This window comes from Acromyrmex echinatior, chromosome 9 (assembly GCF_024713525.1).
Source record: "Acromyrmex echinatior isolate Ae372 chromosome 9, ASM2471352v2, whole genome shotgun sequence".
Taxonomy (NCBI): domain Eukaryota; kingdom Metazoa; phylum Arthropoda; class Insecta; order Hymenoptera; family Formicidae; genus Acromyrmex; species Acromyrmex echinatior.
The window spans coordinates 8,286,846-8,306,595 of NC_141860.1; the positions used below are offsets into that span (position 1 = coordinate 8,286,846).

Sequence of the window (19,750 nt, forward strand, 5' to 3'; positions counted from 1 at the left end):
ATTTAAATAATGTTTTATTTCTAGATAAACAGAAATTTTCTATTTCAAAATATATTTTACAACTTTCCACGTCGACTTTCAAAGCGAGTTCTACCCCACCTATCACTTGCCATAAAGGGCGTACAACTTTTCACACGAAACGACTTTCACCTCACCTTCTTCCTTGTCAAGAGCGTACTCTTCATTTAGATAGATCTTGCTTCGCGTGAAAAGTGTCGAACGCTCCTTAGGGAGAAAGTAGAATGGAACTCGCTTCGTGTGGAAAATCGTATTCTTTATTCGGTTCATTCCGTGCCTCTCTCCCTGCCTAGAGTTATCTGACTTTTCATGTAAAAAAAGGAAATAAACTTTGACAGTTAATAACTTCATAATGAATAACGAATAACGGTTAAAATTTGCTGGAGGTTACTCAGGGTCATGACTTTGACAACATATATCAAGATCAAAGTCATTGGGGGGAGGGAGAATCTCATAGAGGAGACCGTGGTTAGTAGACTATAGGTGTAAGTATTAGAATAATCGAGGTTACATTAAAAACAAAACATGCGAGTTATGCATAAACGTATCTAAGCACGCAGCAGCGATTATCGTTCAGTTTGCTGTATATCTCGTTGCGAACACTATATAATAGAAATTGCGCTACAATTTTTAAAAATCGTACACCTAACCATAAGTTAATATTTTTATTCTTAAAGTTTTTGTTTTACAATTATATATGATTGTCTGAGAGATTTGATTTCTATTTAGACAGTAAGTATAGTTCTTACTCAATAAAGTCCAAATTTTTTTTTCTGTCTTTGTTATTGTATATTGTTAATGTTTTTAAAAAATGAACGGATGGGGAATAGTAGGTTAATCGCAGCATGAGGGTGTATGATTCATTTAGGTTGCGTTTGAAAATATCACTCAGGTGTCTCCATGTATCATCTTATCCTTGTTTAACATTGGGTGAACAATAAAAATAAAATGATATGCGAGAGCACTCGAGGGATGTTTCCACAAGCCCATGTGACTCTTATATATAATACTTATTCAATATTTCATTCCTTTAAAGAGATTCCTTTAAAGAGATTTAGTGGTAAATGTTATAAGTTTAGTTCCCTCACATCCAATCTCAATAAAACCAGACTCATTCGACGTGTTTTTGCACAAAACGAACGAATTTAGTAAAAGGAAGTATATTGTTCTGCTCTGCGAAGCGAATGGTTATGTTTAAAATATATTTTTATAAAAGTTTTATTAATATATAGCGAAAGCTGTAGCTTAAAACACGTTAATCTTCATTTTAATAATCTTTGTTAGTCAAATCACTCTATTAGTCACCTTACCCCGGTCTCGGGACTAGTTGAATCAAACGGAATGCATTAGAAATATTTTTTCATATTATCAGTTTCCTCTTATTATTAAAATATTATTAGATAATCAAATGTATGTAGTAATTGGTGTAAAATTTATTTTTTTGATAAGTCTCTTAATTACTAAATATTGTTTTTAGACATTAATGTCATTGTTAAAAATATATTTCAAGATTCATTTACAGTACTGAAAATCTGTAGTATATATATATATATATATATATATATATATATATATATATATTATATATATATTATATGTATATTATACATGTATGAAATAATTTTTATCTCGGATTTTTCTGTAAAATTAATAGCTATATTACTTTATATGTATCATAAAACATTGATAATTATTGCGAAATGAATCTCGCTTTGTGTTGTAAAGTGCGTACGAATAACAAACGGTATAAAAAAACTGAATGTAGGAAAGAAAATAGTTTATGGGTATACATCTGTGAAGCGACTCAAAAATTTCACGATGTGCATACGATGTGCAGTACGAAAACCGTATCACTATTTTAATTTAAATAACTTCAATCTTATTTTATAATACAGGGAAATATCTATCTATATTCTTGAAAAAATAAATCTTATTTTCGAAGTGCAATTCATCCTTTTTTTTAACTATATTTTTATTATGATAGTAATAAATTAATAAATATTTATTTTGTCATTGTGTAGAATGCATGACTGTAAAATAAGATACGGAAGTGTTTATTAGCTGCAATTATAAATATACTTTTTTATTATATCAGTACGAAAAATGTATATTAAAATATCCCGCAAAATATTACCGTTGCAAAACCCTCTATGGATGCATCAAATATTCCACCAATATTTAATGAAAATTCCTTGGATTTTCTTTGCAGTAAAAATAGTATCATTCTCTGTATATATAATGGGGTTTTATACCACTGAACGTTGTACCTACAGAATTGAATATATAAATAGAACAAATCGCTTATTTTTATGATTGTAATTCTTAATTAATTAATATTGGCATATGTTCTAATTAAAATGCAGCAGATCAATTTCTGTTTATATTGCTGTAACAAATGCAAAAAGCGACAATCGCATATACTACCATACAAAAATGTTTCTCTTACGCAGTAATAAATACGTGATTATTGTGGTCGATTATACTCTGTCCGACATAGTTGGCTATAAACATATATATGATGCATACAGACGCAAATAAAAACGATAGTAAAGATTCGTTGACAGTTGTTTTATTGTTTTTAGATGATACTATCTGGAAAAACTAAAAAATAAATTTTACATAATAAAATCAATCTTCTACGTACATATCCATGTTTTAACTATCAATCTGTAACGTGCAAATTTTATTCAATCCTGCAACTAAGATTTTTTTACTGTTCGATTATTTATATGAACTTTTGCGCACAAGTAAAAATTTCGAAAACGAAGTAACACTTGCTTACATATATTAATGCCTATATGAATTATTACCTACAGCTCGATTGCCTACAAGGCACTTTTGCGCACAAATATGTATAAAATTAATGTTAAATTACGTAAGAAAATAATTTGTATCTTTAAAGCAGAAAATAATACATGTAGGCAATTAAGTTGTAGACAATAATACGTATAAACATTCGAGCTATAGACAAAAATATATGTAAAAATAAATGTGACTTTATTTCTAAAATTTTTATTAGTCCGCAAAAATGCATGTCATTGGCAATCGAGCTGTAGATAATAATTTTTGTGCGCAAACAAACTGTCGGCAAATGTGATGTGAGCAATCGATTTGTGATGTTCTTTATAATGACAATAAACGTTCTACAAATTTGCATTAATGATATATACCTACAATGTTACTATGTTTTGTAATTGAATATGAGTTTGATTATGTTTTACGTTATTTTTCTTGTTATGGTATTTATAAGTATATGTATATAGTTTTGAATTCATCATTTATAATACATATTATTTAGCGGCTTTTAAAATTTATATACGGTATTATTATATATTGATTTGTTGCTTTTAGATATACATATATTTATAAAAATTACGGTATTAGTAAGAAATAACAATTTCAATGCAACCTTCATATATTATTACATAAAACCGTAAACTTACTTGATACAAATTGAAACTAAAACAAACTACTACACATCCCGTGATCAAAGATATCATTATTTCGAATGTGGTCATGACATGTTTCATCATTCTTAAAAATAAAAATATTAGTGAATATTAGTAAATGTATCGCACGATATAAAAACGCAGATACATACTTCATAGCTTGACGATGAATGTCTACGGCAGAAATTATACCTTTGATCATCAAACAATTTTTTTTTATTATAATGTTTTGTGGAATATCAATGTTTACTGCATGTTCAATACGATAGCTGCAAATGTATTTTTTTTTATATAGTCATTTATTGAGTAATACAATTTTTTTGCTAAAACACTTCCACACTAACTTTTTTTAATGTAATGCACTATATAAAGCTAAATTTTAGTAAAGCTCTTGTTTAGTGAACTCCGCATCGATTACCTTATCTTTGATACATGTTGTCAAAGATGTTCTGCTAATAATCAGAACAGTCAAAAGGTTTTAGCCTTCGCTTGTTCTTCATTAAAAAATTATTAACAAAAAAGTTTCATAAATAGAACATAGTTTTTTTGATACTGTATTTAAGAAATAAGTTATGACTAAATGTGTATTAACGGTATATGTGTGGCATTGTACAATTGTAGACATCTCGCTTTGTAAGCAAAAGTTGGATTTCGGAAATATAATCACATCAAGTTTTTAATGAAAAATAGAGTTTGAATTATGTTATATTTATTTGTTGGTGGAGGTGCAGGAAGAGCGAAGTCTCCTCTTCTCCATACGTAAGCCAGAGAAATTGGAAGTTTTCTCTACAGTATTAACGTATCGCGAATTGCAGCACAAACTATTGTATAACGCAATTATTCGCAGGATTGTAACGATGAAAATAAAAGTGGTGATGAAACTCTACAGCACAGTTTCTTGAGCACAGTCATCATTTTTATATTGTAAATTTTACAGTAAATGCACGTTGTTCACCACTCCAATATATCATGTAACATGTTCATTAAATGATATCAATAAGGATAATGTGAATAATATGATATTTTTAGGCTAAATGTAAAATTCAAATTATGAAATTAGATTTTCATATTATCAACTTTTTTAATGTTTTTGATAAACAATGTGACAGCTAGAACCTTTTGTATGGTGTTCGGATTTTGGCAACATATGTTAAAGAGATTGATTCGAAGTAGAAGAAACTGGGTCTCGTTGGCACAGTTTTCACAATTTCGGCATTAAATTTTTTAAACTATTAATTATTATGATTAAAATATGTTAATATGGTAGAGACAAGCTTTCTTTACATTTTCACCAATGGTTCTATACACTCTATAGTTTCTTTGCAATAAATGAAATACGGATATGCTGCATTGTAGTTAACTTGCCTCGATATGTGGGGTAAATTATTGGAACAAATATACATATATAATTATTTTAGAAAAAATATATAATTATTTTATCTAAATTTTAAGTAACTCTCCTTTTATCTAAATTATGTAAAAGGAGAATTACTTAAAAATTACTTCTGCAGCAAATAAATTAAAATCCAAATTAAAACTGAGTAAAAAAATAACTTATAATAATTAATTTAAAAAATAATTGCTATATGAACGCATGCAGTGTGCATGCGTTCATGCAAAATAATCATACAATTCATGAAAAATAATTCATGAAAAATAATCATACAATTACGAAAATATAATTTTTGTAAGCATTGAATTTTGAACCCATTATTTAATTAGATATAGAACAATCACGTATTATCTAAAATAAAAATTTTAAAGTATTATTTAAATTTTATACAAATCTATTTTTGCTAAGATCTTTAAAGAATATATATAATTATTTTAGAAAAAATATATAATTATTTTATCTCTCTCTCTAAATTTTAAATAACTCTCCTTTTATCTAAATTATGTATTAATGTAAAAGAATTATTTAAAAATTACATCTGTAACAAATAAATTAAAATTCAAATTAAAACTGAGTAAAAACATAACTAATAATCATTACTTTAAAAAATAATTGCTATATGAACGCATGCAGTTTGCTGAAAAACAATCATACAATTTTGAAAATATAATTTTTGTAAGCATTGAATTTTGAACCCATTATTTAATTAGATATAAAACAATTATGTATTATCTAAAATAATTATACATTTTTTTATAAAAAATATATAATTCTAAAATAATTCTAAAATAATTATATATATTCTTTAAAGATCTTAGTAAAAATAAATTTGTTTAAAATTTAAAAATATTTAAATTTTATACAAATTTATTTTTGCTAAAATTTTTTTAGAGAATATATATAATTATTTTAGAAAAAATATAGTACTTTATCTAAATTTTTAATAACTCTCCTTTTATCTAAAATCTAAATGATATAAAAAGAGAGTTACTTAAAAATTACTTAAAAATGTTATACAAATTTATTTTCGCTAAGATCTTCTTTAAAAAATATATATACAATAATTATTTTAGAAAATATATAATTACCTTAGAGAATGTATAATTATTTTATATATAGAATTATTTTATATAATTATTTTATAGAATATAGAATTATTTAAATCATTTTATTTAACAATGATTTAAAAATAATCATTTTTAAATTATTGTCAAATAAAATGATTTAAAAACTAGCGAAAAAAGGTTAATATTACACAAATAAAAAATAATATTTACCGCCAGGTTGCTCCATCAGTGCCCGATGTCTCTCCCAGATCTCCACCTCCTCTTAGAATATGCACAGGACACTCGCGTAAAACATTCGCGAATACACTGTAATCGCACGCGGACTATAACTTGAGTCCAATAACTAGAAACGGCACTCGCGAAACGCGCGACGCGACGAACCGGCTGCGGTTCGTTCATTTTCAAGTAAATCGGCGACGTTAGCTTCCCCATTGGATTTTTACACGACGAGAATGATTTCAATATCTAAAAATTTATCTAGATATATACATTCAGACATATCCGAAAATTTTTAGATATTTGAGAAAAATCATTCTTTTCGTGTAAAATATCCTCTGGGTACTGAGCCCCCTCACCACGTCAAGGTGTACCCGCGAGAGGGAAGATAATCTGAAAAATGTAATAAATAGCTATATTATGCTATTATTGCAATCGATTAACTTTTAGAAACGAATATCACGTCTGCAATCCTCATCATTATCATTGCGAAAAAGTCAAAGTAGATAAAAGGGCTGAATCTTTTATTTATTCATAGGTAATGTCTGTAAGATATGATTATAATCTATAAAATAAGAGATTAATAAAAGGAAGAAATGTTTCTTTTATTAATTGTTCCAAAGTTACGGTTAATTTTTTAACGGATCGTAACGAAATATGCACAAAAACAAAAATTAATTAAATTATTAAACTGTATTAATTGTATTGAAAGCAGGAATTGCGACTTTTTTGCATGAGAGTATTCATATCAACGTTGCTTTTCTATGACTCGTGTGATACCGTTCGTACAAACAAATAGCCGTGTCGCATACTGCTCCTTTTCACATTTCTTTTTGAAACATATAATAATCGCAAAAAGTGCTAGGTATAATACGAAATGTTGTATTTTATGAATATTCACATAATACGATTATTAGTATGAATAATTATTCATAAAGTATAATACAACGTTTCGTATTGTATTAGACATTCTTCGCGAAAAATATTTCAAAAAGTAATGTGAAAAAAAGCCGCGACACGGCTACGTTGTTTGTACGAGCTTCGGTAAGGGAATAATAACTGCGCGATAACTAGGCGTAAACATGACGCTCCGTTCCGTGCCACCTCGTACCATCCCCAACCGAAGGTCACGCGGCAACCGTCTAACTGTCGAAATACTAACGTTAACGCCTATTACAAAATCAGTAAAATATTCACAATAATCTATTACGTTTTAATATTCTTCGATGAATATTACACGATGCTTTATTGTACGATTTACGTTTTATTTCGTTACGCACACAACTCATCTATATTTTAGGCCGGTATTCATAGTCAGGGCTTATATTCAAGACCGTCTTAAGTATAATTTTAAGAAGTCACGAATCAGAGATCTGTATTAACATCGTAAGACATTAACTTAAGACAGTCTTGAAATAAGAACGGACTATGAATACCGCCCTTAAATATCTGATTAATATATCTGTAAATGTGTAATATATGATATTTCTATTTATATCCATTATTATATTTAGTCCAAATTGTTTCATAATTTAAAAAATGTTTGCGTTTATCTTTACTTAAAGAATGTACATTATTAATCTTATTATTAATCTTTATTTGAACGTAAATCGTCAAAGAGAGTAATAAAGATTGAGATATAACTCTGGTACACACCTTAGTTTTGAGCAATATTACTATTTGATCATCCTTATGTAATTAATTATCAGTTCGCGTTCGTGAATCTCTAATTTTCGTAGATTAATGCGCGAGCGCCTCACGCCACACGTCCGTCTTACTGCGAAGTCGTCGAGCGAATGCCAAAGTGATGACGATCACCGCACCGTGCCCCCCTACGCTTTCGCCTCGCGACCCACCGCTTTTCGTCGCGCGTGACCCCCTTCCCCCCCGAGCTTTTCGCCAGATGTTGTTTAGATTACACCAAACTATCGCGTTTGAAAAATATTGAACGGTTAGTACAATTATTCAAGTATTTTATATGATTTTGACAAACGGATATCGCCGTACATTTCGCGTTTTGCTTTGTGGCATCTCAGGCACAATCCTTACTTGCATAGTCCTTTTAAACGAATTACTAATTATTAGATATTTTTGATATTCCAACATTATGTCTCAATTTTCATAATTCTTTTTAATGATTCATACTTCAATAAAGATTGATAAAATATTCTATATATGTTTTTTATATAAAGATACATGCAAATTTTCTTAATATCGTGAAACAATTTGTTGCTGAATACAGCTTTGGCTAAAAATACTAAACGTCTTGTTAATCATTATTTAATTTTTCAGTTATTCATACTAGTAATAAATTAATTTAAGACATTACTACTACTGCAAATTATCCGTGTTTCGGAAATTCTTTCTTAAACTTACGTATAACGCCGATCATGGCTCGATAAAATAACATATGAATTATTTAAAATAAAAAATATAAAATAAGTTCCAGAAACTTATTTAAAATCGTAGGAATATGTAAAAAGAACAGGTACGAAAAATTTGTTTAAAATAAAAGATATAAAAATAGTTTCCGAAAACTTATATAAAATATTAAATAAGAAATAAGTCAGAAGTGTATAGTTATTTAAAATAATGAATTAATACTAAATAACGCTTTTAATTTTTTTATTTAAATTACATACTTTAATTTTCGTCGCTTTTGCAAGTAAATGAAAATTATTAAACGATTCTTACGTACATTTTGACATCTTTAGAAAGTATTTGTAAAGTTGGATATTTATAAAATTGTATATAAATTATTATAATGAAATATAATTAACAAAATAAGAAAACTGTATTTTTTTATACAAAAATATAAAACTCCGAAGTAAAAATATTTAAAGGATAAATATGTTTCATATATAATATATATAATATATGTTTTTAAACATGTACATTATTCCAATTATAAAATGTTTTGAATGTCAATTTTAAGATATTGAAGCATATTTATCCTTTAAATATTTTTACTTCGGAGTTTTATATTTTTGTATAAAAAAATACAGTTTTCTTATTTTGTTAATTATATTTCATTATAATAATTTATATACAATTTTATAAATATCCAACTTTACAAATACTTTCTAAAGATGTCAAAATGTACGTAAGAACCGTTTAATAATTTTCATTTACTTGCAAAAGCGACAAAAATTAATGTATGTAATTTAAATAAAAAAATTAAAAGCGTTATTTAGTATTAATTCATTATTTTAAATAACTATACACTTCTGACTTATTTCTTATTTAATATTTTATATAAGTTTCCGGAAACTATTTTATATCTTTTATTTTAAACAAGCTTTTTGCACACATTCCTACGGTTTTATATTTTAAATAAGTTTCTGAACCTTATTTTCTATTTTTTATTTTAAATAATTCGTATGTTATTTTCGAGCTATGATCGGCGTTACAGTAGTGTCTTAAATTAATTTATTAACTGAAAAATTAAATAATGATTAACAAGATGTTTAGTACTCTTAGCTAAAGCTGTATTCGGCACAAATTGTTTCACGATATTAGGAAAATTTGCATTTATCTTTATATAAAGAACATATATATAATATTTTATCAATCTTTATTGAAGAATGGATCATTAAAAAGAATTATGAAAATTGAGAATTATTGAAAATATCAAAAATATCTCACGCGAATAATTACTAATTCGTTTAAGAGAACCATGCAAGTAATATAGGATTGTGCCCGAGATGCCACAAAGCAAAACGCGAAATGTACGGCGTTATCCGTTTGTCAAAATCATATAAAATACTTGAATAATTGTACTAACCGTTCAATATTTTTCAAACGCCTAAATAAGCTATAAATGCACCCGGCGAAAAGCTCGGGGGGGGGGGGGAAGGGGGTCGCGCGCGACGAAAAGCGGTGGGTCGCGAGGCGAAGGCGAAGGGGGGGGCGCGGCGCGGTGGTCGATCGTCATCCTTTTCGTTCGACGACTTCGCAGCAAGACGGACGTGTGGCGTGAGGCTCTCGCGCATTAATCTACGAAAATTAGAGATTCACGAACGCGAACTGTTAATTAATTACATAAGGATGCTCAAATAGTAATATTGCTCAAAACTAAGGTGTGTACCAGAGTTATATCTCAATCTTTATTACTCTCTTTGACGATTTACGTTCAAATAAAGATTAATAATAAGATTAATAATGTACATTCTTTAAGTAAAGATAAACGCAAACATTTTTTAAATTATGAAACAATTTGGACTAAATATAATAATGGATATAAATAGAAATATCATATATTACACATTTACAGATATATTAATCAGATATTTAAGGGCGGTATTCATAGTCCGTTCTTATTTCAAGACTGTCTTAAGTTAATGTCTTACGATGTTAATACAGATCTCTGATTCGTGACTTCTTAAAATTATACTTAAGACGGTCTTGAATATAAGCCCTGACTATGAATACCGGCCTAAAATATAGATGAGTTGTGTGCGTAACGAAATAAAACGTAAATCGTACAATAAAGCATCGTGTAATATTCATCGAAGAATATTAAAACGTAATAGATTATTGTGAATATTTTACTGATTTTGTAATAGGCATTAACGTTAGTATTTCGACAGTTAGACGGTTGGCGCGTGACCTTCGGTTGGGGATGGTACGAGGTGGCACGGAACGGAGCGTCATGTTTACGCCTAGTTATCGCGCAGTTATTATTCCCTTACCGAAGCTCGTACAAACAACGTAGCCGTGTCGCGGCTTTTTTTCACATTACTTTTTGAAATATTTTTCGCGAAGAATGTCTAATACAATACGAAACGTTGTATTATACTTTATGAATAATTATTCATACTAATAATCGTATTATGTGAATATTCATAAAATACAACATTTCGTATTATACCTAGCACTTTTTGCGATTATTATATGTTTCAAAAAGAAATGTGAAAAGGAGCAGTATGCGACACGGCTATTTGTTTGTACGAACGGTATCACACGAGTCATAGAAAAGCAACGTTGATATGAATACTCTCATGCAAAAAAGTCGCAATTCCTGCTTTCAATACAATTAATACAGTTTAATAATTTAATTAATTTTTGTTTTTGTGCATATTTCGTTACGATCCGTTAAAAAATTAACCGTAACTTTGGAACAATTAATAAAAGAAACATTTCTTCCTTTTATTAATCTCTTATTTTATAGATTATAATCATATCTTACAGACATTACCTATGAATAAATAAAAGATTCAGCCCTTTTATCTACTTTGACTTTTTCGCAATGATAATGATGAGGATTGCAGACGTGATATTCGTTTCTAAAAGTTAATCGATTGCAATAATAGCATAATATAGCTATTTATTACATTTTTCAGATTATCTTCCCTCTCGCGGGTACACCTTGACGTGGTGAGGGGGCTCAGTACCCAGAGGATATTTACACGAAAAGAATGATTTTTCTCAAATATCTAAAAATTTTCGGATATGTCTGAATGTATATATCTAGATAAATTTTTAGATATTGAAATCATTCTCGTCGTGTAAAAATCCAATGGGGAAGCTAACGTCGCCGATTTACTTGAAAATGAACGAACCGCAGCCGGTTCGTCGCGTCGCGCGTTTCGCGAGTGCCGTTTCTAGTTATTGGACTCAAGTTATAGTCCGCGTGCGATTACAGTGTATTCGCGAATGTTTTACGCGAGTGTCCTGTGCATATTCTAAGAGGAGGTGGAGATCTGGGAGAGACATCGGGCACTGATGGAGCAACCTGGCGGTAAATATTATTTTTTATTTGTGTAATATTAACCTTTTTTCGCTAGTTTTTAAATCATTTTATTTGACAATAATTTAAAAATGATTATTTTTAAATCATTGTTAAATAAAATGATTTAAATAATTCTATATTCTATAAAATAATTATATAAAGTAATTCTATATATAAAATAATTATACATTCTCTATGGTAATTATATATTTTCTAAAATAATTATTGTATATATATTTTTTAAAGAAGATCTTAGCAAAAATAAATTTGTATAACATTTTTAAGTAATTTTTAAGTAATTCTCCTTTTACATAATTTAGATAAAAGGAGAGTTATTTAAAATTTAGAGATAAAATAATTATATATTTTTTCTAAAATAATTATATATATTCTCTAAAGATCTTAGCAAAAATAAATGTGTATAAAATTTAAATAATACTTTAAAATTTTATACAAATTTATTTTTATTAAGAAAATAATTACTATATGAACGCATGCAGTTTGCTGAAAAATAATCATACAATTATGAAAATATAATTTTTGTAAGCATTGAATTTTGAACCCATTATTTAATTATAGATATAAGATAATTATGTATTATCTAAAATAATTATACATTTTTTTATAAAATATATAATTCTAAAATAATTATATATATTCTCTAAAGATCTTAGCAAAAATAGATTTGTGTAAAATTTAAATAATACTTTAAAATTTTTATTTTAGATAATACATGATTGTTTTATATCTAATTAAATAATGAGTTCAAAATTCAATGCTTACAAAAATTATATTTTCGTAATTGTATGATTATTTTTCATGAATTATTTTTCGTGAATTGTATGATTATTTTGCATGAACGCATGCACACTGCATGCGTTTATATAGCAATTATTTTTTAAATTAATTATTATAAGTTATTTTTTTACTCAGTTTTAATTTGGATTTTAATTTATTTGTTGCAGAAGTAATTTTTAAATAATTCTCCTTTTACATATTAGGTGTTGGAATTAATTCGTAGCGTTTTTTAATGAAAGAATGTTATTTATTTCACATGAGCATTAAAAAATACATTAATGAAAGTACTTCCCATCACTTGTAAAACGCTACGAATTAATTCCAACACCTAATAATTTAGATAAAAGGAGAGTTACTTAAAATTTAGATAAAATAATTATATATTTTTTCTAAAATAATTATATACACAGTGTCATGAATATACGGCCCCACTCGTCCCAAGCAGGTAGAGTCGACTAAATTGAGTAGAAAAATCCTACCATTTTGTAATGTTCTCAATAATTAACAAGATATTAACGTTTAAAGATAGCCGAATACGCGCGTTCGCTCGACTTACTATTGTCAAAGCTACGGCCCGCGCGCTCGGTGGGCCGTACTTTCGGCAATAATAGGTCGGGAGGATGTGCACATTCGGCTATTTTTAAAAGTTAATATTTCGTTAATTATTGCGAGCATTACAAAATGGTAGAGGACTTTTCTATTCAGTATAGTCCATTCTACCTGCTCGGAACGAGTGGGACCGTATATTCATGACATCCTGTATATATCACAGTATAAATTGCTTCTATAATAAACTCTATATTAAACAGAATCATAATAGAAAAGTAATAGAAATAAACATTACATAGTAGATATGTACTTTTCAGTAAAAATTGTATCTTTCAAAGTTATTTTGTGTGTTTGTAATGATCAAATAGCAAAATGTTGTTACAGAAAAATAACTGTAAATTATTTTAATTGTATCTTATTTTAATATAAAAATATTGAATCTAAAGCGTTTTGTCACAGTTAAATTGTAATTAAATTGTAATTAAAGCCAACGCACCCCATCCACACACACACACACACACACACACACACACACACACACACACACACACACACACACACACACACACACACACACAGACACACACACGTCCGATTTTAATTATTTTTATTATAACAAATTATAATTATTACTCAAAATAACGTATTGTACACTAACAAACACTTCTCTTTTCAATTTGTTTTCGCAAGTCGAAATTATGAAATGCTCAAAAATTAACTTATCTGCTCTTGAATCAGACTCTTCTTTTTCTATTGTAGCACTTGCTCGATTTAAATGAAACTTAAGGAGAAGTATCTATATTATAAAAGAAATATTTTGCGGTAACTTTTCCATTGTTTTCTTTATCATAAATATATAAATAGAACGCAATGCCTCTTATGCCAACGAGCCCCAGTCTCCCCTACTCTAAACAAGAATTTTATATGACATTACCTAAATTTTATATAACAGTTAAAATTATTATGCTATTAGGTCTATTTGTACCTAGCAATTTTAAATATTCCACAAATATGCTCAATATATGTAATGAGCATTGTACCTATTCCCAACATTATAATCGATCCAGTACATAATACTATGTACATATGTAACAGAATCCAATATAAATACTTTTCTTGATCAACAAAGTACTCTGTCGCAATGACTGTACGATATGATCGGGACATATTCATCGATACATCAACTTTAGCTATATACCAAATTTGAAATGTAGCACTAATAAATAATGCACAAATTCCAAATGCTAAAATGCAAAAGAATTTGTCATTTAAATTCGTAATATCTAAAATCACTTCATGTATATCGTACGCATTATAAAATAATTTTTAATTTTATTAAAATAGAATTTTACTGCAAAATTGATAGATAATTGTTATCTTATTTTGTTATCATACGCTTTGTTATGAAATTTTTAATAAAATATTTCATTATAAAATTAGTAGCTATTTTTCTATTTTAATCGATTATTATTAAACATATTTGCTATTCACCGCAAATGCACATCTCATATGCTTAATTTACGCAAGTTATAAGTCGTATACATACAAGCGTATATACGAAAATATGATGAAATTATATTTTCTAAAATCAATTTTTCTTTGTTTCGACAGTTTACAATGTTTATAATTAGATATTAAACTGAAAATATGTGATTACACGCAAAATGAATCAGATATCGTCTTACCTATAAGAATATCTGTATAACGTTTGGCAATGTAACTATATTTGTATACAATAATAATTTCATTGTTATCCTTTAATTTATTATGTATGTATTCAAGCTGCATCAATAAATTCTTTACCTATCATTTTATTAATTTTCTATATTATCTTTGTATAAAAATATATAAACAAATAGATTTGCTATAAAAATTTATTTGACAGACAGATTAATTCTATTTGATGGCTATTGTGTAATATATTAACTTACAACTTTAATCTTGAGATAAAATGCGCTATACTGTATTATATACATTATATAGAAAGATACAGAAGACAACACTTTGATGACAGCATTCAAAGTATGTTTAAATGTTATTAATGGTGTCAGCTACAAAAATATAGTTTTACTTATAATAAAAGTTTTACTTATAAAAAGTATGATTATTATGGAGAGTTGTCGAATGTATATTACTTAAGTTATTTCTTATTATATTTTCCATTTCTTTATTTGATAACTAATTTATGTGTAAATGAACATTGGAAACTGTAGTTTGATATTTCAAATACATATTATTACATGTTTACATCAATAACAAATCAATTTTGTTATAAATCTTTTAGCGTATTATGATTTAAGCAATCGATCTTCTAAATCGTATCTGAAAAATATCGATTTAATCATTATAATAATTTTAATCATTATAATAATTTTATTGCAAATATGTACGAACATTAAATATAAATATTCTTTAATAATCTTTTCTTTATAAAAATATTAAATTTAGAATAAAATACATTATTATTAGATAAATTGATAAAAAATTAACATCAGTTTGTACCTGATTTTTAAAATGCTATTAACAAGCATAAAACAAAATATAACTTGTTAAATTTTGATCTGTATTACTCATTTCTTATTTATTTTATAATTTTGTTATAATATTACACTTTTTACTGCCAGATTCGTCCGTTTTATGCAAAGACGCGAATAAACCTGGTCTCATCAAAATTGGATGTGAGGACGACTGAACTTAACATTTATCGATAATATATAATTTAGTCAACCGGTGCGCATTTGGCAACTCTCCTGTCAAATGTTTCTATACTCTAGCTTTACTTGAAATATAATACCCGTCCACAGAAGAATATACAAGAAAATACACTGAAATCGGCTAAATTTAGATTGTTGGTACGGCCATAAACCGACAGCAAGCAATAGGATTCTATTGAGATTGCTATATTGCACTTCTGAACGTATCATCTCTCTGTTAGCTTCAAAATATTGCCATGAAAGTAGAAGAAATCGACGAATGCCTTCTTTTTTCTGTCATTCAATTGAATATTCTGTATCTTTATTTTTCTAAATTTTAACGCAATTTCCGTAAATTGTGATGCCTATTAATATATAATAGATAATTATATAATAAAAATTTACCATAAGATCCAAATGCGCGTAATTCAGTTTCTTTCTAAATATTTATGCGATCGATTTAACGCTAAAAGTAATTCGCCAGATGTAACTTTCTCATGAAAATGTGTTATTTGAAGAAAAGCCACGCAAGCGCATTTCTTTCTTTTCAACGCTGGAACTTCATTCTAGTCTACGCACTCACAAAGTACATATACAATTAGTCTTTGAGAGAGATGTCTTCAATTTTAATCTATTTGATGCTGAACGTATCTGGTAGAGCTTCTAATATAAAAATGATTGCATTCTATATGTCAATATGTAACACTATTAATTTTTTAAATTGTGATTTACGCGATTAATATTTTTAGCAAATGTGTTAAATATTGTCAGCTATCTTGTCATCTATTATTAAACCGTATACTCTATTGGCAATACCTTTTTCTTTTTATTTCCTAATTTTTTATGTATATTTGATTTATTAATGAAATTTTTTAATTTAAATTTTTATATAAATGTTGATACAAAATAAATTAGTTAAGAGTAATATTTAATATTTGTATTGATAACAAATCTTCTGCATACAAGAAAATATCTTATTAAAAGCTTGATAAAAATAAATTAAGTTTATGGAGCGAGTGACAAAAGTGTAAAGAAGCTTCTGGGATATGAAAATTGAGACAACGAAATATAAAAGAGACGTTTACACCTCTATACAATTTTATACAATGATATTGAATTAATGGATTGCATAAATTTGAAGTAATAATTTTTTTTATTTGAATAGCTTTAATTTTCTCTTTTTAGCAGAGATAATTATTCATATATATACGTATTATTATGTTTAAAAAATAAATTTATCTATTTTCTAAGTGTGAATAATATCAATATAATAACTACATCTCCATGATTACTATAATAATATTAAATTAATATTTGTTTCGTTACCACAAAGAATATATGACGGTGAAATAAGATATCGAAATTTCCATTATAAATGGCTGCAATTATAAATATTCTTTTTTCATCCATGTGTAAGGTGGTGCTGCTAAAATATACATATTTTAATATATTGTATAAAATATTATTACCATAGCGAAACCAAAGATGCATTAAACGTACCACCGATATTTAAAATTAATTCTTTTTTGTAATAAGAATAATATCATTTTTTGTATATGTAACGGAGTTCTGTACCACTGAACGTTGTACCTACGGAATGTTAAATGTAAATATTAGATTAGAACAAAAGTTCATAGTGCTGCTTCATTTACATTATGTATTTTTAAATTTTTTAAATAAAATCGATTATACTATTTGATAGAACAAAATTTTAGCTTCAGGAATCTGTTTCTTGAATTGCAGTCACTGATTTTTAATGGAATTATGAGCAATCAAAGTCAAGATGTTTCTTTTCTTTACTCTAATTTCAGATTTGCAATAATGATAAATAATTTTTTAAAAAACAAATACGAAGTTTTGATTGATCCATTATATGGCAAAATTTTAATGTCATCCTTGTTTAACGTTTCAGTAAATAACAAGGTTGAACTAGTTTATATGATCAGACGAATCACAAATAATAGTAAAATATGGTTTATCTAATAATTCTGTATATAAAAGTATTAAATAGAAATATCGAAAAATTAAATTAATGGTTTATGAAATATTTTATTCTTGCATATTGACATGAAATATTTCGTAAGTTATTAATTTTTTTGTAAATAAACTTAATACTTTTCTGCATAACAAGATAAATCAATATTAGAGTAACGAAAATACATAGTTGTTCAAAAAAATTATACAATTTGCAATTACATTCTTTTTTGAAAAGGAGTAATTATGTATTTTCATTACATTAAATGATTTATCTTATTATTCTGTGTATAAAAGAATTTAACATTGAAATGGCGATAGTGCACATTGGTTTAAGTAATTTATATTTCAAATACAGTTATCCTAATTGAATAAAAGTTAAGATACACTCAGTTTTAAATGATTACACTTCAAAACAAAAAGGACGATATAAATTATCTTACTTTGTCAATCGAGAATTTAAGTCTCTAATTTATATTATTATAGTAGACCCATTCCACATTACTTACTTTTATTCTGCATATTATTTATCAATGAAAAGTCAACTTAAACATTTGTAAATGTCTGTACGAAATAAATTAATTAAAAATAATATTTAACATAATAAATGTACATGGGAAATTACGCGCAAGATTTTGCTCGATTTCTGTCGCTAGTTTGTTAGCAGCAGATTTTGTCAACAAATTCCTAGCTTAAGGCAGACATAAATGACTATGGAGCTGCAATGGGAATTTAATTGAATTTGCTGAGATTTGTTGAAAAGTTTGTGAGAAAAGTTTTTGCTAGCATTTTGCTGTGTATGTATGGCTGGTTATTTTTAAGTTTGAAAAATAGAAAACTTGGAATTCTACATTTCAGAAATCAAAAGAACCCGCAATGTGATTTGAAGTAAAATTTACATTGTGTATTGATAACACAATTCTATTGTCTTCTTATTAAATAAGAAAAAACATGGAAAAGTCTTGATGTCCATTTTTTGTACCATTTAAGTAATTTTTTAATAAGTTACAGAAAATAGTGGATTATTTTTCTTTTCTGACATTACATTTAGTTATGACAATTTTTATCATTATATTATCAAATATGAAATGAATTTTTTTTACAGAAATAAACAATGTGTTGCTATTTTCTTGAAAAATACTTACTTTATTTTACAATAGCGAACGTGCTATACCAATACTTTTGTCCAGCACTGTATATTTTTATCATGATAATAATAAATTAATGTTTATTTTGTACAGAATGCATGACAGTAAAATAAGATACCGCAATCTTTACTAACTGCAATTGTAAACATGTTTTATTATATCCATGTGTACGTGACTACTTTAAAATATTTTAGAAAATATTACCGTAGCAAAACCTTCTATGGATACATCAAATATTCCACCGATATTTAAAATTCTTGGGCTTCTCTTTGTAATAGAAATAGTATTAGTCTTTGTGTATGCAATGGGGTTCTATACCACTGAACATTATATCTATGGAATTGATTATAGATAACAAATCGCTAACTTAAGATATAAATTTTTTATTAGTTAATTATATTAATATATATATATATATATATATATATATATATACATATATATATATATATATGTATATCTAATATACTAATTATATACATATATGTATATATATATGTATATTAATTGATTTAAAATGTGACAGACTAATTTTTATGTCTCAATCGCTGAAAGAAGAACGTTCAAATATATTCTCATATAAGAATGTTTCTCTTACGCAGTGACGAATATATGTTTATTGTGATCGATTATATTCTGTCCCACATAGTTAGCTATAAACATGTATAAGATACTTATGAACGCATATATACATGACAGTAAAAATTCATTAAT

General features: G+C 27.0%; 1 protein-coding gene and 1 long non-coding RNA gene across 9 annotated transcripts in view; one reads left to right on the forward strand and one right to left on the reverse strand.

Annotated features, from left to right (window-relative positions):
- LOC147908567 (uncharacterized) overlaps positions 1 to 19,750 on the forward strand; it is a 186,552-nt gene that overhangs the window by 132,777 nt on the left and 34,025 nt on the right. The gene's annotated exons all lie outside the window — the stretch shown is intronic.
- LOC147908579 (uncharacterized) lies at positions 1,653 to 19,069 on the reverse strand. Of its 2 annotated transcripts, none has more exons than XM_087409967.1 (9): positions 16,002 to 19,069; positions 15,153 to 15,272; positions 14,907 to 15,024; positions 14,207 to 14,465; positions 3,620 to 3,736; positions 3,462 to 3,552; positions 2,465 to 2,619; positions 2,153 to 2,285; positions 1,653 to 2,048 (listed from the first exon to the last, which is right to left on the reverse strand). In XM_087409967.1, the coding sequence occupies exons 1-9, from the start codon at positions 16,143 to 16,145 to the stop codon at positions 2,010 to 2,012; spliced, it is 1,176 nt and encodes a 391-aa protein (XP_087266093.1). In that variant the 5' UTR covers positions 16,146 to 19,069; the 3' UTR covers positions 1,653 to 2,009. The 2 variants fall into 2 exon arrangements, with proteins under 2 accessions (XP_087266093.1, XP_087266092.1); XM_087409966.1 differs by having other exon boundaries at positions 1,653 to 2,079.

Excerpts from the sequence above, each read along its gene's own strand:
- LOC147908579 (XM_087409966.1), bottom strand. The coding sequence starts at position 16,145 with ATGATACGTTCAGAAGTGCAATATAGCAATCTCAATAGAATCCTATTG. Across the intron at positions 2,620-3,461 it reads TTAGTTTCAATTTGTATCAA|TTTTTCCAGATAGTATCATC; the intron begins GTAAGTTTACGG and ends TTTATTTTTTAG. Across the intron at positions 2,286-2,464 it reads AATCACGTATTTATTACTGC|GTACAACGTTCAGTGGTATA; the intron begins GTAAGAGAAACA and ends TCAATTCTGTAG.